The sequence below is a fragment of the Sturnus vulgaris genome, chromosome 9, assembly GCF_052056855.1.
Source record: "Sturnus vulgaris isolate bStuVul1 chromosome 9, bStuVul1.hap1, whole genome shotgun sequence".
In the NCBI taxonomy this organism is placed as follows: domain Eukaryota; kingdom Metazoa; phylum Chordata; class Aves; order Passeriformes; family Sturnidae; genus Sturnus; species Sturnus vulgaris.
Window position 1 is genome coordinate 21,891,440 of NC_142251.1, and position 26,307 is coordinate 21,917,746.

General features: G+C 43.4%; 1 protein-coding gene across 1 annotated transcript in view; it reads right to left on the reverse strand.

Annotated features, from left to right (window-relative positions):
• NR5A2 (nuclear receptor subfamily 5 group A member 2) overlaps positions 1 to 26,307 on the reverse strand; it is an 88,536-nt gene that overhangs the window by 55,902 nt on the left and 6,327 nt on the right. The window contains exons 2-5 of the mRNA XM_014885608.2: positions 22,674 to 22,811; positions 20,197 to 20,315; positions 18,807 to 18,948; positions 15,464 to 16,110 (exon numbers count right to left, since the gene is read on the reverse strand). Coding sequence (XP_014741094.1) covers positions 15,464 to 16,110; positions 18,807 to 18,948; positions 20,197 to 20,315; positions 22,674 to 22,811 — 1,046 coding nt within the window. The remainder of the gene's footprint in view (positions 1 to 15,463; positions 16,111 to 18,806; positions 18,949 to 20,196; positions 20,316 to 22,673; positions 22,812 to 26,307) is intronic.

Sequence of the window (26,307 nt, forward strand, 5' to 3'; positions counted from 1 at the left end):
AAAGTAACTACAATCAGGTAAAAATCAAGATAATTCAACAAGATATTATGTATGCTACATTAAATAAAAAATATGTGTTAAGATTTTGGGGTTTTTTGTTAAACACTCTATAAACAGATTTTCCCACAATTTATGATAGTCATGCAATAACAGAGGGTGCAATGGGAATGCCATTGTGAATCTGTGATTTGGGCAGTGAATCTGGGACTTGCTCCCTCTCTGAACCAAGGCCTTTGTCACTAGGCTCCTCTGTGCATGCCAAGGTGCCCCTCTGAGCTGGCCACAAGAGATGGGACAGGGCCAGGTCCCGCCAGCGCCATGCCCTGCCCACAACACAGTCCTGTCACACTGAGCAGAACCAGCTCTGGGGCCTCTGGTGCTTTGCTGAGGCGTGGGCAGTAGCATCTCATTTTCATGAGGTGCCCGAGGTAAACATTCTGGAGAAGGACACAAAAATTTTCAAGGTACAAAGTTTCTATCTTAGTTTTTTCCCCGTAAGCCGAAGCACATACAAAAGCCCCAACGGAACTTTAATACAATAAACCAAGGGAGGTCATAAAAATTATGCAAATTATTTCCCCATTTTCAGTTTTTTTGCAGGCATGTGCCAGTATAAAACACGGGGGCAGCAGCAGTGACTTCTGCATGGGCTGCAGACACACGAGTGCATAATGGGTCCCTGACATCTTCTTCTGCCCCATTTTTGTCCCGTGAGGCTGCCCCTGCCCCGGCGCGTATGAATGAACACAAGTGCCTTTCATCCCCCACTTGCCTGGCGCTTCAAAAGGAACTACGAAAATAGCAGCCACAAAAATCCAGCCGCCTGCCAAAAGGCCCGCACACGGCCCATTCTCACAGGCATGCGAAAGGTTGGAGAGCTCAGCAAAATTTTTATGTACGGGAGCAGGCCCAAGGAAAACTCACACGCCATAACCAATTGTGGACAGAGGATCATCTATCAGCAGACAAATGCAGGAACTCCAGAATGTCTCTCCTCAAATGAAATAATATATCTTTGAAAGCCAATGCCCGTTTTAGGCCTGAGGCCCATATATCAAGCCTGAGAGGCTTGTGGATACGCTCCAGGGCCATTAACCTTCCACCTGTTTCCCCTTGTCCTTCAGGATGAGACCCTGCCCTTGATTTTACTCCCTTCCCCTGTTCATCTTCCGACAGAGTGTAAATGTAAAGCAGAGGGCCTGCGAAATAATTCAAAGGCAATGGACCAGGGACATGGTTACAAATCTCTGCCACTGGCACTGTGACTTATGCAGGCAGTTTGTCACACATGAGCCAGGTGACCTCTGTGACATAACAGAGAAAAATATCGCCCGAGATCAAAAGATGAGATTCAGAGCACTCTAAGTAACTGTGGTGTACACAGCCGTGCTATGTGGTGGCCAAGGGTTTCTTTCCTCTCCTCCCAGTGCTGCTCGCTCTGCTCACTAGCGGGCGAGACACGCTCCTGCTAATTTCAGTAATCTCTTTTTGTCTCATCTCTTTGGAAATCTTTCCTGTAACCTGAACATTAATATTTGTCTCCTCCTGAAGCCCCTCTTTTTCAAAAAAGATAATTAAATTGACAAGGAGAGACAGCAAAGTGTCACTCAGCAGGTAAAAATTAACGCATAAAAGGCAGCATGATTGAAAATGGTGGATTAGTCACTTTTGCAAACAGATCTATTTTAATCAAGTAATTTTTGAAATGTTAAGTAGTACTAAAACTTTGTATGAGCAATGATGTCTCTAGTATTGCAATAAAAAGTGTTCAAAGTCTAAAACATTTATTGGGATTCAACTCTCATGATGGTAAAAATGAGAGTAGAGTTAGAATTAAAAATTATGTAATAGGCCCAGATAACACACTTCTCTACCTATTAATATTTTACAGAGATACACTACATAATCAGAATAACAGTCACTTGAAATAAACCCAATCAGACTGATTTAAAAAAAAAATCTTGAATTCATTTTTCAAGCTGTGTGCTACATAGGAAGTTTTCCAGCTGTTTTGTACATTTAGGACTCTCTGCTGGATGCAGACGAAAGAGTAAGGCCTAATGCAGTGTTTCTCTTTCATTCCCCGTAACCTAATGGCATGTCTGGTATGGACATTTAATTTTGTCTATTTCATAAATTAAAGAAAACCCACAACTGTCACAGTGTCCCTGGCATGATGATGAAATGAGAAATACAACTGTAGCTAGATCAGCCTAAATCCCATTCTAATCCTAAATCACTTTGGCACTTGCCAACATCTAGTTGATGAAAAACTCAGTTTGACCCATGAATGTATATAAAAATACACTTACACAGACACACACACACAGAAATTCAGCAAATTGATTACAAGTGTGCTAAGTGTTACCTTATCAGCTATTTCATCCTGCTTCATCTCATGCCAGCTTGGAAAATTTTGCAACATTCAAGCTCTTACTCAAAATCACCTTGTGTTCCACTATGGAAATACATCTAAATTCACTAAATCTAAAAGCATAAAAAAAGTTGGACAGTGGATAGGTCTTGAGGCTAAATCGTGCAGCAGTTACAAAGAAATGCACAGCTGAAAATTATTTCATGTTTCCCGTTGACTAAAACCTGACGTACAGCAGTAAACGACTCTGTTGCAGAATGCTGCAACAGTAAACACAATAAATGCAAAATTAGTATTACAAAAAGATTCCTGTGAAGTGTTACCACATGCATTTGTGAAAATCAGACAGCTGTTTGATTTTATACTGCTAAAATCTTTTGCTCTTGTTCGGGATGTATGACTAAACACACATTTTCCTCTTCTTAATATCTCTAAAAAAAGTCTGTCAGAGACACAACAATCAGCAATTACAGGTTAGTTTTTTCACTAGTTTCACTGAACTCCAAGTCAAATCCCAGATGTCTTAATTTTTGAAAATACCTAGTCACTTTTTTTGTCTAAAATATAGGTGTTATAACCAAATTTTCTGGCAGTCAGATCTTTAGCTCCTTTACACTCCTATGGAATATATTAATTTGTATTTAGTTTGGGTTTCACTTAGGCTTTCTGCATTTTTAAAATATATTTGATGCATCCCTGAAAAAATTAATATTTAATTTAGAAAGTACCTAACCCAATCCATTGCCTTTTATAGTAAGTATGATCTAGTGCATCTGCTTTTGTAATATTCATGAAATCTGGAAATCAAGGCTAGCCATCATATGCTACCATCATATGCTAATAGAAGATTTTGCTCATTTGAGTGTTTGATCAGTTTTGAATGCCCAAATGGCCTATTAGAATTTCCCAGACATAAACTACTGTAAATGTTATTATATGTATAAAAATACTATTATATGGATATAACAAATTTTCATTTTCCTAGATACATACTTAGATTCACATGAAATAATTTGTCTCATTTACCTCCTGCCATGTGCTTTTTGTGTAAATAGCTACTGAGCTATTTTATAAAACTGAGTTTAAATTACCTTGATTCTAAAGAAGAGAATTTAACTCTTGGTTATAATATAACAGAATATCTTGTCTTGAGGAAAAAAGCCTTAAATTAATTGGTTTACATAGTACACGCACGCCACAAGCCCAGTTAATTTTATTTTTGAGTGGATGTGCCTCTCTGATTCAGGCATTTGAAACAAAATAAAGCAAAGAGTATTTGACATTAACAGTAATTTAAGAAATAATAATAATTTGGGGCATGAATCATTCCTTACATTCCTTTCCAACTACAGACAATTTCTGTTGGGAAAAGTGCCATATAGTATCGACAGTGACAACAAATTGTATTGTCCAGTGAACATCTGTTTCCGACTCCCACACTGATATTGCAGGTTGGCTACTTCTGATTTAGTCTTCACAGGCTGCCCAACCACAGAGGAACTGGAAATTACTGGTACATTCAACTTTTATTATTGGAACACAGGAAAACTTTATCATCATGCTGGGAAGTTCTGTGTCTTTTGAAATATTGGAAGGAGGATTATGTGAGCACAGAAATCCACATGTGATGGTTCTTATGAAGAAGGAGAAAAGTGGCTTCTGTTGATTGTGTCTGTTCATACACATGGATATGAAAGTCTGAGATTAAAATCTTAAAATGGAAGAGTATTTCTGTTTTCAAGATGCGATGTTTGGTGATGAGGGTTTGGTGGGGGGTGTTTATTCTTAATAAAACCAGCAGCATTGCAAAACAGTACCAGATTCTCCCAGTCTTGCTTAATATGTAGTGTAGTATCCCTATACAAAATATCTTTGGAATTCAAAGCAGTTTCTACAGGGCAGAGCAGACTGAGGTTTAGTTTGAATTGTAGGCTCTAGCCCCAGAGAATTGAGCCGTTCTAACTCGTATTTACTGCACCAAGTTACTATGACAGCAATTGAAACAGTAAGGCTGTGTTAACTAGCTGAAATTACTACTCTTAAAAAAATCAAAGCCAATACTAAGCAATTTTTTTCAAAACTAAGGAGAGCTTGTTAGAATGATCATTTTTCTCGTAGTTACACCACCATTGTTAGAAAAAGGTTAAGTTCCACTTTGCTGGAAAAAAGAAGAAAAGAAGATACATTCTTGATAGGCACCAAGTACCAGTTTGATAAAGCTCTGGCTCCTGATCTGTAAACTCTTTTACAGAGAGAGGAGAGCAAAAAACTCCACTGAACTCCTGTTAACACTAATTAGAGTTGCCAGCATGCAGCAGAATCAAAAGGCAAAACATGTGGAGCTCCCACTGAAGTCAAGAGGAGAAGGGTATGACTTAAAGGAGAAGCATGCAAATTAAAAATAAATGTGGTTCAACGTTACCAAATGAGCTACTCATGTAAATACTGGCTTTGAGGTCTAACCCTTCCTACTGGGAACACTCTCCCTGAAAGTTCATTCCTAGTCAGGAGACAGCATTGTCCTTGACCACGCTTGCCAAACGAGAACTTATCTTGTGAATGATGGGTCCAAACTATGGACCATGTAAAGCAATTGTCATGTGTTTCTTTCTGCTTAAAGTTGTTACTATTGTTGCTGTTGTTAATATTTGTGTTGTTTATTCACTTTTGTTTATTCACTGTTGTTTATAAGCAAGGACCATTATTTTCCAAGTTCTGTATCAGAAAGGCAGTGCTACTCCTTACAGCAATTTTGGATTTCTCAAAGACTTGAAAGTACAGGTAGAATCTTAGCAATATGGCAAATATTCCAGATAGTGTTAGGACAATCCATGTCTTGGCCTCAGATGCAGAAAACAAAACCAGATTGCCTGTTCTTGTTTTTCATGAGTATGATATGTACTAACCCAAACAAATTTGTTTGAGAGCAGTCGGCTTTCTCTGTCCTGCTCTTCTCTCCATGTGCAGATAAAAGGTACATCAGTGACTGTGGAGTTGTCAGAAAAGAAACTGAAACTATTTTATGCTATAGCGACCTGGGTATGAGCTACACGTTAGTTTTGACTTCCAGTTGCACACTGGATTATTTGCACCATCACCTAATTTAGTCTCATGTCTCCTAGCAGCCAATCTACTGCATCCCTGCCATCTCCCACAATTCTAAGGACGGGGTTTTTATTGCCCTAAACCACTGCACAGACAAATGGGAGCAGAAACAGAAACTTTGGGCAATTGTCACCTGTTACTCTTTTTACATGTTTTTGCTGTTACCTGAAGGAAAGGTAATACTTAGGATTAAATAACTTTGTGGTTTTATTGTGATTTTTACTGAGCTCCGGAAATATCAATATGGTGACTGCTGGCCTGTATGACCCACACACCGTGAACCTTTTTCTCAAATATTTCCATCTTTTCCAAAAAAGGTGCATGAAGATTTTGAGGGCTTGTCACTGAAACCACTGACTGATTGAAGGAAAAGGTCACTGGAGCCCGAAATAATTGTAGTTACTGCTGCCTATGTAGCAGCCGTGGCATTAGCACAATTCCCAGAAGAGAGAAAGGAAAAGAAGATAAAGTAGGTAACAAATAAGGCATTTAGAAGTAACACGTTGCAAATGAAACTTAAATGTTTGACACAGGCAGCTTTATAGAAGAAAACAGAAAACTGGCAAATGCTATGAGTGAAAATGGAGTTACAGTATTCAAGATCTTAAGTTTCACTTCTTATTTGGACAAAATTCTCTTTGGTTACAGTAAAGCTTTTTCTGATATGCTGTACAAGACTGGGTCCATAAGCAGAGCCTGGCTTACACTGAAAAATACTATATACAAGGTTGATTTTTTTCAGCTCTCTGTTTAGGAGAGCAAGCAGTTATAGGTACATATTTATTTCCTTGCACAGCAAATTCTGGCCATAGCATGGAGACAAGGAAGGTTCCCATCACTGTTAGTCTTTTCTGCTCATACCTTGAAGAGGGATGAAGCAGATAAGCATTACCAGACAGCCCTGTCTCTGCCTCCCTAAAATGCTGGATCATCCCTCAGACTAATCAGTTGCCTGAGAGATGCAGAAAGCTGCTTCTTGAGTGGTGAGGGATTATGACTCAGCACCACCAGTGTGCTCATTACTCAGGACAAACCGGGAGACTGCAGTAAGTATTCCCCAATAAATACCAAAAGGCATCCAGATGAAACAAAGAGACAGTGTTGACTGTAACACCAGAATAAAGATACACATTCAGTGTCACTTAGTCAGGGTGATGTTTCCTGTACTCAGGGAACACACCAGTAAAAGAATTTCCTTGGCATAGAGACAACGTGGAAATGTCCTTTCAAAATCAGTTAATACCAACAGAACTCATGAGCTAGCTGGAACCATTTCCTATGCTATGGAAAGAACACTCAAATAAGGTTAACCAAGACATTTCACCCTCCCAGCCTCCCCCCTCCCCATCTATTTCTGGATGTCTTCTTTTGTTCACCCTTTGCTAATTATAGTGGCCTTGCTTAGGTGATATTTATAGTCTTAAAAGAGTTGCCTGACTTTTAGAACACTTTATTCATGTATATTTCCTGTGTTTATTGTTGCCTTAACTAATTTTTAAAAATTAATTTTACTTGATCCAAGATTTTATTTAGCAACAAATATCAAAGTAACTTTTCTTTCAACAAATGCAAGAGCTGTATTTAGATGCAAAAAACATTTTTCTATTTCTGAATTTTCAAAACCAGATTTTAGTTTCTTTCCCTCTCCAAGTGATGAGTATGATAGAAAACTCCAGAATCAGACAAAATGAAATTTCCTTTTTCACTGCAGTATGGTTACTTGGCATTTTATTTTACAAATTTATCCTTTTTTGTCAGTAATGGTTGCTTTAATGAGTGGGGTGTTTTCAAGACACAGTGTTAATTTTTTTTTCCCCAGATTACGCTGATGTTTCCCTAACCATCTATAACTGAACTTCCACAGGTTACAGAAGTGGAAAAAAGACACTGAGAACGTCTACATAAAATTACATCTTCACTTTCCCACCTGCACTATATTTCATCACTTTCTTAGTTTTTCTTCATTCCTTCTTAAATCTCCCCTTTTGTTTCTTCTGCGGTTGCACTGAAAATGTGCCTGTAGTGCTGCCAGTAGCAACTTTCAGTCCCTATTTCAAAATAACAAATAAAGAATACTTTAGGGGAAAATTTGATGCGTGCCTTTCAACTTTACTGAAAGCGGTTGGATTTGGGGAAATGTTAGAGCAAAACTAACTGGTGGTTCACCTGTCAGCAGCAAGGCTTTCCCCGCCCTGGGTGCTGCAGGGCGGTCAGGCTGAGTAAGGGCGGCACCGCTGCGGAGAGCACCTGGCACCCGCGGCTCCGTGTCCCTGTCCCCGTGTCCCTGTCCCCGTGTCCCTGTCCCCGTGTCACACGGGAGCCGCGGCCGGGCTGGCGAAGGACGCACAGCCCGCTGCAGACACTCGAGGGGGAGGCAGGGGAGCGACCGGGCCCTTCCCCGGGAGAGCCGCTGGAGCCCCTCGAAGCTGGGCCTGGGGCTGCCCTGCCCTGCCCGGACCCCGCCACACACCCAGCCCTGCCCTGCCCTGCCCTGCCCTGCCGTGCCGTGCCCTGCCCGCTGCAGCCGCCCTGGAGCGCACAGCCGCATCTCGGGCCGCCTGCCCCGACCCCTGCGCTCGGCCCCCTCAGAGGAGCAGAGCCGTGGCTGGAGTTAGCCGCTTCTTTCAGCTTTTCTCGCCTGTTATTTGCTGATGCCTGCGCGGGGCACAGCCCCTCGCCTCACCTGCCAGCCCCAGCGCCCCTCATGGCCCACCTGGGCCTCATCCACGGTGCTATTCAAGCTCCAGCCTAGGCCCTGGGCTCCCTCACTGCTGCTACGTGCTCTTGTCTCGTCCCTTCCGATGCTGCCATGTCCCTGGGGACCCCAAGGCTCCCTTGAGGAAGGTGGAGTGGGATAGTCCTGGGGGGGATGGCGGCCTCTGCCCCTCAGTGAGGCTGAGGCCATGGTGCTGCCGTGCCCCGCGCTTTCTGTGGCACGCGCAGAGCAAATGTTTAAATCGATTTTGTAACGGGCTGAGATGCTGTGATGTGATTTAGCCGACATTAGCTCTGAATAAAACTGTGCTGGAATGGAAACTACTTAAGTCCTTTAGGATGTTCCTGTGCTTATACAGCTGTATAGGGTGTCCAACCTGTTCTGAGTAATCCTGTGATTTGCAGCACAGGTTGAAAGCTCTCAGCTTTAGGTCTTCTCTCCAATAATGAGTCTGACGACTGAGTGTTGTGGAAAACATTTTTGTGGTGCTACTAGAGGCAACACCAACGACATTCATGGTGAGGAACTACACTTGTGAGAGTTTGTCCCTCTCCTAGGTATGTTTTGTTCAGATGTTGTACTTCTCCAAGGCTTTCATATGGCGGTATAGAAGAACATCTATTTAAATGATGCAGCTTCAGCAGGGCTTACTAGGAAGTCTGTAAGCAACTTCAGTATGGCTGGGATTTCATCCTTACTGCGGGTGATCCTAAAGGCTACAGGTTAACAGAAGAACATTTTTTTGAACCATGAATGTCTAAAATTCTCAGTTTTCAAGGTTCCAACAAACATCCTTAAATCTGACCACCCTTGATAAATGTACAGAAGCAAACTTGCACTGTAACTGGGAGACATCCCCTAGAGCAGAAATATGATACAGGTATTGTATACAAGTGCTGGTTCTGAGTGATACAGGTACCATACAAACACTCTGGATCAGAACGAAACAAGTTCTCTTCCTTCAATTAGATCTACAACCTAGTTATACAAAACGTCATATTTTGCAGATGGAAAAAAAAACTGTTTTGGGGATTTTTTTGGGGAGCAAAAACTTGCAGACTGGAGATCTTTGCAAGTGAAGATCTATCATGCTGAAAATAAAAATGTGACCTTACTATGTGAAATCAGGCAATATATCTGATTTTTCCAAGAGACTGGAATTGTTTTAATTTTCCTTGTGTAAAGCTCTCTATCATTTGGCAAAATGACCAGGCCTTCACAGCAGAAAGTAACAGATAAAAATTGTCTAAAAATACAAAAGACTGTGAACATGGCTGAGCAGTCCCTGTTCAGTTTCTTAGTGCAGCAGTTATTGTTGGAGTTAACTTTAACATCCCTTTGGACTACTCAGCATGCAAGATCTAAAGAGCACTGGTTTTTCATCTCGCCCTACAGCAATGTGATATACATTTGCTAACACACACAAGTAATCTTTCTGTGTCACTTCTGGCAATTGTCAAACTTAAATTGGAAGCTTACATTTTGAAGGAAAACAATTAAACTGTAATATTAAACTTCTGTTTTGTGTAACCAATGCCTCAAACTCAGATTAACTCAGTATCTGTTTCAGGACTTGTAGCAGGAGTGGCTGTAGCTATGTAATTCCTTATGTCCATAAGTCAGGCTATTACATCTCTACTTAGGGCTGGCAGCTTTTTGAATTGTTACTTGCTCAAATTTTCCCTGTAAGTAACAAAACTTTGTTATTGCACCACAGCTGTTCACGGCAACCTGGGCAACTTTGCTGTTGAGCTGCTGGGGGCAGGTGCAGAAGTGGAAGTGTTTCCAAAAACACCTACATGGAACATGGTTCTTAGTCACAACACGATGCTTAACTGAGTATTAGACAGAAAATTACTAAATCCAGAGAGACTAAACTCAGTCTCCTGCTATCAGGGGTGATAACATCCTACACCAGAGTGAAACTGAAGTACCAGCTCTGACATGGAAGGGCATAAGAGAATGTCGTCTTTCTCTTTATGCCTAAAAAATGTGCCGGCACTGAACAAACTGTTCAGAAAAGCTGCAAAATCACATGCCTGCACGCTGAAATAAAATGTTTGGTCACACCTTTGTCCAGAGAAGAGCCAGAAGATCACAAGAAAGTCCATTCTAACAACGTGTTCCTCTATATTTTTAAAAGTTTGAGGAATATTTTTCTTAGATCTAGATACACTGAAGCCCGACTAAAAATCAGCAGTTACACATGAAAACATATTAACTAATCTGATTACTGATCCCAACTGTAGTCCTGGACCTCTGTTTCTGGCAGCTGTCTGACCGAAAGAACACAGCAGAAATTTTATTTCATCAGCTATGTGATTTGCATTTCTTGTCCTGATAAACAAACACTACAAAGTCCAAAAGCACTTCAAGTTATCAAATTGCACTTGATTACTGAAGTCTTAATAATATATCAACCTTTCATCATCTTGAAAATTTTTAAGGTATTTCACTGCTGATCTTTTTTCTCAAAAAACAAACCCCAGCAAAACCCAAAACTATTTTTTTGCTATTCTGTGCTAATTCCATGTAATAATTGGATTTCTGTACTATAATTCCTTATTTTCAGTGCATTTCTTGATACTCAACTACATATGGACTGAAATTTGAAATTAAAGCTGATATATAGAGTATTACATTATTACATCTATCTAAATTGGTTTCACAGAAAAAATTAAGAGCCTTCAGGAGTTCTGTTAATGCTATTCACATTAAGTTCACACTTACAGAAATAAGTTGAAACTCTGATAATATAGTTGCACTTCTGGGGAATATGTAACACAAAGCTAGGCCTTTGTTAGTTTATGAGCTGCCAAAATATCTGTGATGCCATGTACAGTGCAAGTATCTATAGGGTGCTTTGGAGATATGTGATTAAACCACAGTTTCTTTGAAGACCATAGCTAATGCTAATGTGAGCATGAGCAAATTTATACTTACAGCAAGAAATCTGGCTTGAGACTGATACAGTCTGACATCAGTGAATGGTCTAAATTTGCAAACTCAGTGAATAATTGTAGGATGAGCTTCTTTACCATGAAGTGCACTGGCTCTTCCTGCAATCATTCACTACAAGGTTTGTGCTTACATGGTACTTTGACCTGTGACATCCTCACTAAAATAGCCAAATAAGGAAAGGTAGGGGTTTTTGTGAGTCACCATTCTTTTAGTGCCTTTTTTGTAACTATTAACATTTAGTTGATTTTTTCTGATCCTCAGCCAGAAGAAAGTATCCTGAGGACTGTTCTACAATGCAGGTCGTGTGTTTCTCCTGCTCCAGCAGAGACTGCTTTCTTTTGTGGGTTGAGGAATAGTTGGCTCTGGAAGCAGTCTTTGAATTACCCTGATGTGGGCTGATGAGGAAAGACCAGTCCAGAGAAGCTCTCTGCATCCTTCCCTGGGGGCAGGCAGCCTTTGGACTCTAGAAGCTCTTGCAATATTTTCTTTTTAGCTTTTTACAAAGACCTTTCACCTGACTAAGATAGCTGGCAACAAATCTAACATCCCCAGGGCATTCCTGAGTTTTCTTAGCTGAGGATAAGATGGATATATCTTACTTTTATATTTACTGAGCTTTCAACAACTCCAGAATAGCAAACAAAGGCCTTCTTTACTATGAATTACTATTACTATTACTATTACTATTACTATTACTATTATCCTGAGTCTCTTGGGATGTTGCCTCTGTGTTATTTCATCTGTGTATAAAGAACTGAACAGAAATATAGCTCATTAGGAATAAAAAAGTAATGCATAACATCAACCCTCAGAATTTATGGCTTCATTATTCCTTACAAAGTATTCTGACTTTACAAGACATATAGGGATGTTTGAGATTTTAGCAGGTGTTAAATTCAAATTTACTGGATTGCAATTGGCTGCTTTGGATCTTACTCTGACATTATTATTAATCCTGACTAGTTGGCTTCTTTAATTTTTCCATTAGTTTCTGATATCCTACATGAAGATGAGAGGATCTGCTCCTCAGCAAGTGTGAAAATTACCCTTAAATTACATACTCAAATCCATACACAGGTCATATTCAAATGCAGTGCATGCTGTGGGTAGTTCTACACAGTCAATATTTTTCCCTTTTATGTGTAACATATTCCAAAACAGGCAATGAAAATTTGTAGATCAACAAGTGAGAAGACTGTGATAAGCTTAAACTGGTAAAAGCTTCAGAGAATGAAGTTTTAAAACAGATTTTTTTTTTCATTTGAGATATCTTTAAAAAAGAAATCTGCAGTCAAAAGGAAAGAAACAAGGGAAACTTAAAAGCTTTAGCTCAGTGGTGGGTTTTTGTTACTGTCTCTAGGGTAAATGTGTTCTAAACCACTGATCAAGTGGGAGAGCATTTTTTACCATATCCTCCCCCTGAATTCTGCTAACTACAAATCTCTACATTTAGCAGAAAGGAAAATGATTGCTCCTTTATATTAATTAAAGAGACAAGAGTGTAAGACAAAATTTTGAATGAAGTGAAAAATAATTGTAAACGTGCTGCCTAGTAACTCACAGCCAGTTGTGCAAAGAATCACTCACCATGACAAAGCCAAGATGAATTGCATACAAACCACATTTATAATTTTGTACTGTTTAATTATTTGAGTAATTTAAAATTTTAGTCCCAGAGATCTCTAATATACTTGTCTTATCTGAAAGACATCTCAATATTCAGTTATTTAGACAGATAGGAATAAGAGTAAAATATCTTTTTGAGCAAATACATACTTCCCAGCTGTGAACAGATAGGGAACAAAGTTAGCTGTTCTGAAAACCTAACTGCATCTTTATCACAATTGCCTCCCCTTCCTCTGCATTTAAAATATGCCATATCCTTAGGTGGCTTTTTGTTTTTTTACCCTCTCCCACAGGTATTCCTGTCCTGTGGAGCAATCTGAAATAGCTGCTTTTGCTACTTTGATCAGAAGAACCAGAAATCATGGATGGATAGAAGAGAGCTGCATTCAGGAAACGTTTGGAAATCTTTTGTTTAATACTGTTCTTGTCTCCTCAACTGAAAAGAGAGATGTTGTTACCCAGTGCTGTTAAAAAAGTAGGGTCTGATCTAAACATGCTTTTGGAATTGAAAAGCTTAAAGTTCTTAGCACTGTGTATAACCTGGTCCCTAAATTTTGGATGTGGATGGATTTCTGAATGAGTTTTTATTGTTCTGGAATGCTGTGCAATTTTGTTGATCTTTCCCAGCTAAAAAAATAGTCTGGATATGCCAGATGGTACGAAACTCTCTGACCTCGAAACTTCCAAGATACAAAGGGTACAAACAATAAGGTGAAAGCAATGCCTTCTACAAAAGTGTGAAAATCAGTTTCTGAGCCAAAGGCTCTATGTAGCAAATTTTTGGAATATGTGTATATCCAGAAGCCTGTGTGTACATGGCAATGTATAATACATCCAGAACCAGGACAGATTGGTCAGAATTTTCATAAACAAATTTCTGCATCTTTTGTGTACATACTTGTAAACACAGGTTGGTTGAGGAATACAGTCCAGGCTGAATTGGAGGTGAAGGCTATCTTTAAAACTGTTCCCAGTGTAGCATGTTGAATGCTTACAAAATTTGTCACTTTAATCATAAATTGAATTTTAGGGCAGATTGTAACTTAAAAATTTGTACACTGAAAGGTATATGCATGACAGTAATTTTTAACTCTAGAGTACTTTACTCTAGACTAAAGTACTCCCCAGCATATGGATAGAAAGATCTGGTCTCAGATATTTACCACATAGTCTATTGGAAATATAACATGTTCTCAATTTCAATTTTTAAATTATTTAAAATGAGTAGCATGGCTTATAGCTGACTACAGAATTGTATACAACTGAGATAGCAAACATGTGACAGTCTTTTCCTCTCTTTAATGCATTTTGGTTTTCCTCTCTGAGTAAACTTCCTCTTGTCTTTCTCTTTGAATAGACTGAGCTTTTAATGATCCCCACAATCATTCTCACCAAAAAATGGAGAGAAGCTGGAGTTGCATATGCAGCATATACAGCTTTTCTTGTAATCTGACTTTATGTCATATATCCACGTCCTTATGGTCATGACAGACGTACTGTTGTGGGAAGCTCTCTGAGTGGAACTTCTCAGTGGATCTCCCTTTTGTGCTCTTAACTCATGTAGATTCAATTCTCACTGAAATCCTGCAGTAATTGTTATATTTGGAAACTGAGTTATTTTCTCTTAGCTTGAAAGTAGTCAGAAATTACAGGCGGTCACAAAACTTTACAGATTTCAGTAGCAAATACTCATTGCAAAAACATCTCTCTGTAGCAGCCAGATACAGTAACTAGCAATGTAAGAGGGAAATTCAGATGTGAGTTGAGTTCACCATCTTGAGGGTTTTTTGAGACTGAAAATTATTCTTTCCAGAGCTGATTTCTGTATCAAGACAGTGGTTGAAAACTGTAGTTCATATATATTTTCTGATCTCAAATTTCTGGCTTAAAATTTCAGACCTGCTCATAACGGACCACAGAGCTGCTTTAACAATAAGTCTGAAGAATATACATGAGGGAATTTCTGTCCACCAGAAAGCTGTGCATGAGGATTTCCTGGGTGCTCCAGCAAAAATAAGAGCCTAGAGGTCATTGTAGCATCCTAGACTAAAGGAATCCCTCATGTATCAGTGGTGATGAGAACCAAAAGGAGTCCTTGAGGTCTCTACTTCCTCCTTGCTTTCTGTTCTGTGTATATCCTGCTTAGGTTTCAGCCTGCACAGTTAATTATACACACGGGAGTGCATAAAATAATATCCCATCGAGAAACTGAATATTCCAAATATGGACTCATATAAAGTGTAAATAGAGATGGACAGAAATGGCATTTCCCCATATGTTAAATAAAGTAATGAAATAATTACCTAAATTAATGTGGAATGGTGAAACAGGTGTGCTTACAACCCTGAGTACAAGCCAGACAATGAGCGATACTGACAGGGAAGGAGTAGAATTATGTGAGGCCCTATGAATGTTGACAATAGTTGTGATAAATACTGAAGCACAGAAAAGCTGAACTGAATGTTGAATCTCTTTGCTACAGCTAATTACAGGCTCAGATGGAAGTCAGCAGCAATTTTTTCCTTTTAATAGTCTGCCTACTTCAAGCCAAATAAATAAAGAATGAGATGCTTTGGGGGGAGAAAACAAAACCCACGCTTTCCTGCTTGAAGTACAAGATTTTAAGAAATAGTAATTTTTTTCTTGACTGAATGATAATATAATGTAAAATTGCTACCTACCTTAAGTTCTCTAAAGAAGATGCTACTCCTAGCCCACTCAACAATGGAGAAGAGGGTTTGGTCAGCCATTTTACACATAAGCCCGAACGTGTTGAGCTTCTCATGTTTGCTTCTGTTGGCTTGCTCTTGCTGCAGATATGCCATGATTTTAGCTTGGACTTGTGGCTCATCAGGCTCACATTTCAGGAGTTCCAATATCAGATGTGGGATACTTGCTGGTGAGCTTGTTTGATAACTATCCATGTATGAGTAGCCCATTATTGACTCTGGTGAGCTAGTGTAAGGGTCAGGGTACTCGGACTTGATAGCACGGCTTGGAAAGTGGCCATAGGTTTGGTAGCCTTGCAAACTGCCGTGGGGTGGCATTGTCATGCTGATGGGAGAGGTGACAAAGGGACTCCTGTCATAGTCTGTAGGAGGCAAGGCAGTATGGTTCAGAGGTAGGCCTTTAGAAGCTGAATGGATGTTCTGGATTGCAGAGGATATTGTCAGGTCGGTTGGCATTGCTTGGATCACCTGAGTCATGGCTTCCAGTTTCAGTCCATTTGCTCTGATAAGAGCTTTCTTCTGCTGCTTCAATGCCCTGTCTCTCTTGTACATTGGTCCAAACTTGTTTCGACCGCCACGCATTCGGTCAGCTCGCACAGCTGTCAGCAGAAAGGAGGAAGTAAATTATTAACACTTGGAATCGACATTCTTAATCAAATATATATTAGGAAAGAGCAGAAATGTAAAAATGTAACTCTTTTTTTTTTTTTTTTCAAAATTTAGAGTTGCACTTTTATTCCTAAGGAAAAGGATTTATTTTGACTTAACAAATGTCACTTTTTCCTAGTGATTTAAATGTCACATGCATATATTACTAACAAAGAAGGACTTCTCTGTACATTGATTAGGACACAGGGACAAACACAATGGATGGCTACAGGAATTTCACACCTGCTATGGGATCATGTGGAAATCTCAATGTACATATGGGTTTATAACAAGCTACTATGTCATTAAGAAACAAGGGCTGAAGTCCAGAATTTGTCTGAGACGTATCCAGCAGACCACATTGTCTCATTATAATCATTCCATTACTGCCTTCCACCACAGCAAAACATCTGAAATGTAAATTGTGAAATGTTCAGTAGTCACAAAGATGAATACATTTCTCTTGGCAAAAAGGAAGCATTTCCTTTTGATGATTCTGTCCAGGTTGATAGAAAACTTTGAGATTTCTAGTTAGCTGAGCTCTATGGAAATGTTTAGCTGCAGTTGGAATGTGCAGAGAGAAAGCTGTCAGCTTGCTGCCTTCTGTGTGGAAGATAGAAATGAAACAGAAACTATTGACACTGTTCTGGCTTATAATATCTCTGGAATTAGAAATAATTAAAACAAATCCTACTCAACAGCTGCCTTGGGAGTCATACTGGTGGTCTCTGTCACCGCAGTGTCTGTCACCATGGGATATATGTAATGGACTCGTGAGGAGCTTTCACCAAGCCCACCTTGCCCAACGGCAATTAGATTGAAAGGAACCTTTGACAGCCTGGTGACACATTGAGACTGCTGAGATTGCTGGAGGTTAAGTTCTTGAGCTTTTTATCTTAGGGATTAGTAGGACATTAAAAATTTATTATGAATGCTAGATACGCATAATACTGTACCTTATCATAAGGGCTTTAACGTTTAATGATTTTTTTTGGTCCATGGTAATTTATGAAATAGACTTTTAAGGCTATATATATCACTAACAGGGAAACACACATATAAGTGTCACAGGTATTTACAATTAAGAGAATACATGTTCTTCCAATTTTCTAAACAAGGGAAAATAAGTTGTATGGATGTGTAGATAAGGAAGCTAAAGTATCTTTTCTGCAGTACCTTTAAAACTACAGATGTTTTGCTTGAATTTGTAGGAAAAAATGAGCTGCCAATATTACTGCTGAATGTTGACTTTAAACAAAATGCATGAAATTAATTATATCACTAGTAGATGTAATTGATTCTAAATCTGTATACACAGTATCCTCACAGGTACCCTGCAATTAAAAACTGCGAGCCAAATTGGATTGGCAAGTGCTCTTGCATAAATCCTACTTAAATTTAAGGCGAACATTGTGTAATGACAGAAGACAAAATTTGGTCTTGTATCATTGTCAGCAAGGAAGAGGAGTTAAAAGTAGGAGTAGATAAATGTATTTTATCCTTCTTCAGCAATGACCAAAGAATTCCACATGTCCTGTAATTGTACTGTTTGAATTTAGAAGCACATGCGATGATTCAGGATGTTTAGTGCAGTGTGTCAGTGCTAGCTCAGTCTTGTGGGCAAATACAACTCTATTGAATCAATCAAACTGCAGGAGGCTGATTTTTCTGTTTATCTTCAGTTATATCAACAGCTTCCCTTTGCCAGAGCCTGGTGACTGGCTCTTATCCTTTCTGGTTCCCTTCATGGCTTACAGTTTTCCTCCTTGGCCTGATTTTTTCTGCTTAAGTGTCTAGGGTAAATGTCATTTCATACAGTTGTAACAGTAAGGAATTTAGGAGCTTGTCCTTGGTCAAGGAAATGTCATACGCTGTGAAATCTAAATTTTAATATTTTATATATCAAAGTTAGAATGAACCATGTATGATTCACAAATTCAAGTTGATACTTTTGAATTTGGTTATCTCAAAGGGTATTGTACACTTTTCATTGTTCTGTGTAGATGAGAAAGTGAAATGAAGTCAAAAAGTGTGCTTCAAAATGCCTTATCCTTTTTCAACCGCAATAGCCTTGCAGGTGTAGCATCACAAAAATATAGGACACAACTTCAGAGATTATTTAGTTCCTTAGTCTCAAAGGCAAGTCAGTGTGAGAAAAACCCTTATTTTATCTGTTTCTTTGTGTTCTGCCTTGTTGTAAGAAGAACATAGATAAAAAAAACAAAACAACCCAACCATAGATAAAAGACAAATAAAATCAGATCACTCTCCACAGCAAATGAATAATTTTTTTTCTAATCTAGACACCTCTTACAAATTTTATGTTTCATCTAAATTAAGTCTTTTAAAAAAGCTATTCAGTCTACATCCATTGATTCACAAACTTTAAAAGACTGAAATATCAAACTATGTACTTATATGACAAAATGGATTATAGTTTTGACTGGTTCCTAAAGGGCAGCGATCTACCATTTGCTTTTTAGATTTTTTTATAAAGCAACAATTTCACTGACCATACAAAGTAACCCTTTATTATAATTTCAAAGCCATAACTATGTAACTTTTTAATATAAAATACAATGCATTAACATCTTATCCTATAAATTTATAGTATAGTTGAAGATATCAGCAAGACTATGGCTCTTACCTTCCAATTTCATTCCAACACTTAGACATTTTTGAAATCGACAGTAAGGGCATCGTTTTCGCTGTGTTTTGTCAATCTGGCAATTCTGATTTTCTATACATGTGTACCTTTTGTTATTCTGGACTGTTCGCTTAAAGAATCCCTGTATGATAGACACAAAAATTAGCCTGTTTTGTTTGAACATGGGTTTCATTCAGCATGTTATGGAAATCATTGTAAAATAATTTTCAGATGCCATTCAAGCACTTACAAAGTTACATAGTTTATTTTAAATTAGTTAGCTGAACCCAGGAGAAAGCCACCAGATTCCAGAAGAGATTTTCTTATGCTAGTGCTGTGTTTTATAGACTTCATATCAAAGCTTGGTGAGATTTTAAGGAGGCTGTAACCTTCTGTGCTTCTAGCGCTGGTGGCAGAAATAGTGACACTGCCCACTTCCTTTTGTATTCTTTAATCATTGCAGAATTATTAAAGTCTCCCTTTTAAAGTAGTTTTACATGAAATAAGTAGGAACACTGTTGCAAAGATAAGAGAAGTACAGAGTACCTCTGGCTATTTTACATCCCAGTGGGGCACGCTGGAGGCATAGTAAGTGCTTGTCATTCACTTCTCATTGATTATTTTTTAAATGAAAATATAGTGGGCTAAGTTAATTTTTCCATGCAACTGTTTTAAATGGCATTGTTCTGGCAAAGGAGCTCTACTTACAGTACACTGCTTAAATAACTGTAAAAAACCTTAAAGAAAATTTTACATGAAAAATCTGACCTGTCATAAATGCACAGTTATTTAAACCTTATAGCACAGTAGGCTAACACAGGTATATTCATCTTTCAGTATGTTAATTGGTTACTTGACTTTGTTTGTCAGGTGAACTCTGACAGTTACAGTTTGTATGAAAAAAGTGCATGGTCATTATAATCGCAGAAATCTACATTGCAATATTGAAGGATGAAAATAAAAATCTTAAGAAAGCTGCATTAGATTTTGCAAAGCTGATCTGCATTAAGGATAATCTTCCTACTTTATCCTCCAGAAAAAGAGATATAAATCAACTAAAACCACTATTCAGCACAGTTAGCAATGAAAGTTGCTCTAGAACTACATCACCACAGCAAAATACTAAAAGACAATGACAAAACTACAATGCAAAACAGTCCAAGTTGTTTGCATTTGTGCAGATGTCTCTCTCAAAGAGACTTCTATATCCTAAAGCTTTTTGGTGGTTAATTATTTTATGTGAATGTATTAAGAAACATATCAAAATATAAAAAATAACATATCAAAAAATATTATACATCTGGTTTATTTAATTATCCTTTTTTTTCTGCTTATATTTGAAACATTTTTGCTGTACTTGTGGTTTTTTATGGAGTAATTAGTACAGAACCTTGCAGCTTTCACAGGTGAGAAGTCCATAATGGTACCCAGACACTTTGTCTCCACAGACTGGACACAGCTCTTCAAGGTCTTCATCATAAGAGTAATTCACCATTTTAAACTGAGACACTGAGGGAAAGGAGAAATAGCATATTCAGTTAGAATTTACATTACTAACTCAAATATTCTGCAACTTTTTCATCTAGAGAGAAATCTTACTTAAACAAGTACACCACTGAAAATAGGGAGAAAAAAGTTTTATTTTAAAAAATTACTTGGAGACATCCAACTTCCCATCATCAGCAAATCTGCATGGTACTTAGTAAGTGCGACAAAACGCATTAGCTTCTAAGTTTTATGTTCTACATATTTATACTTATAGAGTGCCTGTAGCCTAGTCCTTATTTTATGGAATCACAAACTGAAAAGATTCATTTAAATCTGAAAATGATCAGGGGCAAGATTTTAAAAAGCAAAACGAAAAGATTGTCACTTGTATATTGAAAGTAAATATTTTCCCTTAAAATTTTCTTTCAACGTCAGCCCGAAAATGTTTACCTAGACTAAACCTGTCTCTCACAGATCCAGCACTTTTGCACCATGTGAAATCCAAGTTAGTTACTCGCCAAACCAGGTTAGAACGACCGGGTCCTCCGCGCCTCCCAAGCCCGTCGTGTCCCGCCAGCCCTGCGGGCCAGGGCGAGCGCTGCGTGCCGGCACCGCCGGCTATGGCAGCCAGCAGGTCCGCAGCCACGGGGGAGACGCTTTTTAGCTGTCCATGTGTCGGCAGAGGGACTCGAACCGGGACCGCCGTGCTCGGGGGGTGCGCTCAGGGTCTGCCCGGCCGGCAGACCCGGCGTGCCCCGCTACCGGGGGCTGGCGTGAAACCTGCGCGCCGGAGCCGCCTGAAGTTTCTGCCGCTCGGGGAAAAGGCGGGAGGAGCCGACGGTCAGGAGGGAACAGGGGGCTAAAATATGCGGAATGAAAGCACGGAGCGTGCCTGCTCGAGCCGGGCTCCCCCCACAAGGAGCCCAGTCAGCCGCTCCCGTTACTCCCGAGAAGAAACCCTGCTGCTCTGTGCAGAGCCGGTTTCCTTCCCCTTCCCTGGCGCTAAACCTCCGACCTGTTCGGCAAGCACTGTGGCTGCGGAGGACTGCTGAACACGGCGAGGGGCGCTGGGCATCGCCGCTGGTCTGCTTAGGATGTCACTTCTTTGTCTTTAACTCTGCGGCTGCCACAGTTCGGGTGCACCGGGGCGGTCAGACTCTCCCGAATCCCCCGGCCAGGCCGCCCGGCTTGTCAAGACAAGGGGTTGCACGCCGGCGCCCAAGGGAGCTACCGGGGCGCGCGGGAGCATTATCCTACTGCCGGCAAAACGCGTCCTGAGCCACCTCGGCACGGCCGGGGATCGCCGCCTGTCAGCGGCGTGGGGCGGACACAGGGCGGCCGCAGGCGGAGGAGGAGGAGGTCCTTGCCCTCCCCTCTGCTCCCGCGGTTGCGCCTCCAGGGTCTGGCGCTGGGACGAAGTTGCCGTCCCCGCAGGAAAAAGTGGGAAAGCAGGGGTTTTCCGAGCGCCGTGCCCTTGCACGGAGCCTCCTCCACAGGAGAGGAAAGAGGCGGTCGGGTCGCCTCCAGCACCCCCGAAGCCTCCGGCCCACCCTGCCCCTACTTCCCAGCAGGCTCCCGAAAGGAGCGGGGATAGTTCCTAAAGCGCAGCCGGGACGGGAGTTTCTGCCCCGGGAGAGTCTCGCGGGGCGGGGCGGGCATACCGGGCGCCAGCTCCGAGGCAGGGAGCTGACCCTCGGCGGGGTCTGCGCCTCCTCCCTCCGCATACCGCTCCGGCCCCGAGTGGGGCACCGAGAACAGCCCGGTCCCTCCACCCCACAGACATTTCTAGCGCCATCCCAGCTCGAGCATCCCTCTGCCTTCCTGGGTACCCCGCGAATCCACCACGGAGTCAGAGCTCCTGCGAAGTATCGCGTCACCGTCACTGCCACCTGCACTGTACCTGTGGGCGCTGCACCCGCGGGACACAGCCCTCGGGTCCCGTTTCGGGACCGTGTGTGACACACGGGGTGCTCGCCAGAACTTCCACGCGTAACTCCACCTGCCATAAACTTCGAGGCAGTTTTGCGCGGAACGGGGATTAGACAGAGATCCCCTGGATCTGCAGCGGGGCCGGGCAGTGTCCGACGTCTGCACCCCAGGGTAGGCTCGCCGGAGGCTTGGCGGCTCCTCGGCTCCGTTTGCACCTTCTGAGAAGGGCCTTGTCGTCGCCTCGGCCCTGGCACCCTGGCCCTCGGTACCCGCTTAAGCCACCCTGAAAGCCGGCCCGCGAAGGCAGGGGCTCGGCGGGGCGCGGAGCGGGCCGTGGCGAGGCCGCTCGCAAGCAACTGCCGCAAACTTTTTTGGCAGGGCGAAGGAGCGCTGTGCCGAGGGAAACCCGAGAGTGCGCTGAGGGGTAGCGCCCTGCGTTTCCCCCCTTACCTTGCATGTTTTCCGGCATCTGCCCCTGTTCCCCATTCGACCGGGCGAGTCCCAGGGCCTCCGTTTCCACTTTGGGTAGCATGACAAGGCGGCTGCGGGCCGGGCTGGGGGCTCCGTGTCCGTCCGCGGCACCAGCACCTGGACACGGCAGCACAGATTTAGCTGGAGCAAGGGGCGTTCGGCGGCTGCTGTCTCTTCCCCCTCTTCCTGTTTTTCCCTCCCTCTGTTCCACGGCAGCCCGTGCCCAGCTGCAGCAGGAGTACCGAGCGGCCCCGGCCGCCGGGAGGAGCCGCCGGGTGCCGGCGGCTAGGGGAGCCGCGGAGCGGTAGTCGGGCTGCAGGCGGCGGGGGGCGGAGGAGAGAGAAGAAGGAGGAGGAGGAGGAAGACCGGGGATGCCGGTGAGGAAGGAGGAACCCGGGGAGCCCGCGGCAGCTCCACCCGGGGCTCAGCACGGCAGTAGCCCGGCGCCCCGATCCATGCGGAGCGACACAGTGCACAAGAGCACTCTGCCGCCGCTGGTGCTGCTGGACAGGGTTCCCACCCCCGTCCCCCTCCTCCCTTCCTCCCTCCTCCTCCTCCTCCTTCCCCTCCCCCTCCTCCTCCCCCTTTTCCCCCCGGTACAAGTGCGGAGGTGCCGAGTCGGGACCTCTAGCCCCGGGCCCGCGGGGAGGCGCTCCCGGAGCCCGGGGGCTGCAGGGAGCGAGGTCTCCGGCGAAGGGGGGGCCCCGACAACGCCGCTGCAGCCAATAAGGCAGAGGCGGGATGAGCAACACCCCCAGCGCACACACAGGCACAGTGCACACACAGTGGCCCAGTGCAGTCACCCCCTACCCGGTGGGGCTGGGCTGTTGCCTCCCCGCCCCAGCGGAGCCCGACGGGCCACTAGCTTCGCCAAGCCGGGCAACGCCTGCACTGACTGCCTTCAGCGGCCGTGCCTCTTCGTGGGCAGCCACGCTCAATCTCTCTTGGGGCCAGTGGGGCAGTGCCTCCGCCCGGCCAGCGGCGGCTGCGGAGACCCCGGCCCTCGCCGGGGATCTGGACGGGCGGGGGTGGACAGCGGAAACCCTGCCCTTGCGGCCACGTTGCCGCCGCGCAGCCCTGGAGTCTGAAACAAGCAAGCGGGAACCGCGTTGGAGCTCGCTATACCTATTCAGGCTTTTTGGGTCTTCCTTCCCTAAGCTTCTTGCGAAATCGGTCAGTGCCAGTCGCATCTTTTGCACAAAAGCCAAAGCCCTGGCAGAGCCGTCGCTTGAGACCCCCCTTCCCCTGCTTACAGTGCAGCAAGCGGCACTATTTTCCAAGTTGTCCCAAAGAACTCGTTTCACTCAAGTGTGTGCCTCAGCGGCGAGAGCCGAGCGGTCCCGCGGCGCGGCGTTGCGGGGGCTCCGGGGGCGATTGGGTGCCAACCGCCCGGCGAGCCGGGCCGGAGGTCTGCCTGCTCTCTTTGGCCTTTCCGCCCCTCTCTCCAGGAGGGTCCAGGGGGTTCCGTGCCGTTCCTACCGCGCCGCATAGGTTTGATGATGTGGGATGAGCGGTATTTGCACTTTGGAAAGCATCCCAGCCCGTCGTCCGAGCGCTCGGTTGCCCATATTCTTCTGACTCCTTAATCTGAATAAAGTGTTGTATGTATATTAAGAGCTGAAAATATTTGGCGGTGAAAACTGCTTCCGATGGAAAGTGGGGCGCGGAAGTATCTCTATCGCGGAGTATGGCATTTCCCATGGCTGGGAGAGGGACAGTGAAAACGGGCGCTTGTTGTAACTTAGTGAGTAGTGGTCGCAGGGTGAACCCTCGTAAGACAAACGCTCCACATGCAGAGAGAGGACTCGGCTGTGCTCTTAACTTTTTTGCATCCAGTAGTTGGGAGACCTTTGCTAACTCAACGCAGATTCCTAGCCAACACAACACTAGTACCACCGGAGTAGAAGTCTTTTTTCCCTGCTCTTTGCAGCGTTTGATGTTTGGGGGATGGATCCAACGCTCAGAGAGGCCCGGACCTGTCTGTCTCCATCCATTCTCACCTCTCGCCGTTACTCTTCAGGCGGGAGCTCGAACGATACCAGCACGTAATTTCTCAAGTTATAATTTCAAAACTAAACAGGTCGTTTGCGAATAAGTTTTAGGACAGCAATGTGGCGAGATGCGGGAGCGAGCAGTTCGATGGCTAAGACGGCTCTGCTGAAAACCATCTAGAGAGAATGACCCCGTTTCTAGGCAGAAGTAGCTCGGGTTGAGACCCTGCCTTCGCCCTTGGGAAGTTATTCCCAGGTGCATTAGTTACAAACCATCCCTCTGTCAAGTGCCACCGTGTAGCATCGCCTTGCGCTGAGCCCGAGCGGCGGCAAGAGCACAGAGCCGATTCCGCTCCCTCCCGCGGGCGCCCGCCGTGAGGCTGCGGGTCGGGGCTCTCCGCGGGGCCGCGGCCCTCGGGCCTTCCGAGCCTGGGCCCGACGGGCCACAGCGCTCTGGGGGCCGCTCGCAGAGGAGCGGCGCCTCCTCGCAGCCCTTCCCCGCAGGAGAACAATTGTCAAAGCACAGCTCCAAGAGCATTCACAGCAGACCATCAGGACACCTGGGGACCTGCGTGCTGCAGCCCGCTGGGCTCCATCGGGGACAACCGGTGCCCTCCCTGCCGCTCACCGCCGGGCGGGTCACGCCGCTTGGCGACGCCCCGACGGGGAGCTCCGTGCTGCCACTCTCGTTACTGCTGCCCCGGGAAGGCAGCCGAGTTTTGGGGAAAAGCCGGGAAAGGAAACGCCGCATCCGGACCGGGCAGGCGAAAACAGTGCGAATGTGCCAGGGTCAGGCGGGCTGCGGCCCCCGCGGGCACCGCGGCCAAGTGTCACTGCAGGCGGGTGGCCCGCTCTCCCCGGACAACATTCTCCCGCGGGCACGCCCCTAGCACCCGTCCCCGGGTTCTTCCCTCCTGCTCGGGGGCTTAATGTCATTCTGTCAGGTAATTGTTTGGAGCGAGTTCCAACTGTGCATGGCAAAGTCACTCTGCCAGCTATCGTTATGGATGAAAATACTTTGGAGTGGTTATTACATATCCACATTTCTCCGAAGTAACAGTTTAGGGCAGTACATATTATAAATGATACCTGGTCCCTTGTGGCTACATTTAATTTAACATGGAGTTCTAGCTCTCACGATTGCCTTGAGCAACCTTAATTACCCTTTCTTCTAATCTCTTCTCCATTCCTTACCAAGTTCTCCAAACTTTTTTTTTTTTTTTTTTTAATGCGATTTCTCTCCTGAGTTTGCCTGCCTTGTTCTGACTTTGCCTGAAGGTCTTGATTGACGCGTGTAATTATAATTATAAAAGATGATGGCTCGGGGAGCTTCCAGCAGCCTTGATTAGTACAAGGAGCAAGACCTGGAATACTTTATACTTCTCTCTTTAAATGTATGTACATTTACATTAAAAAACCTCTGCTCTCTAATGTTAAATAATCTGAAGCTTTTCAACCTCTTTGTTTCCAAGGCAGAGGCTTCTGTGTGATGATATTTAAAGGCAAGCTCCGATTGCTTACAGCTTTCCAAGAGGCCACGGAACCTGAGCAAGTTTCAAAGCCTTTTTCCCTAAGCAGAGACCACTCCAACTTGAAATGATCTGCTCGATGAGAAACAAATA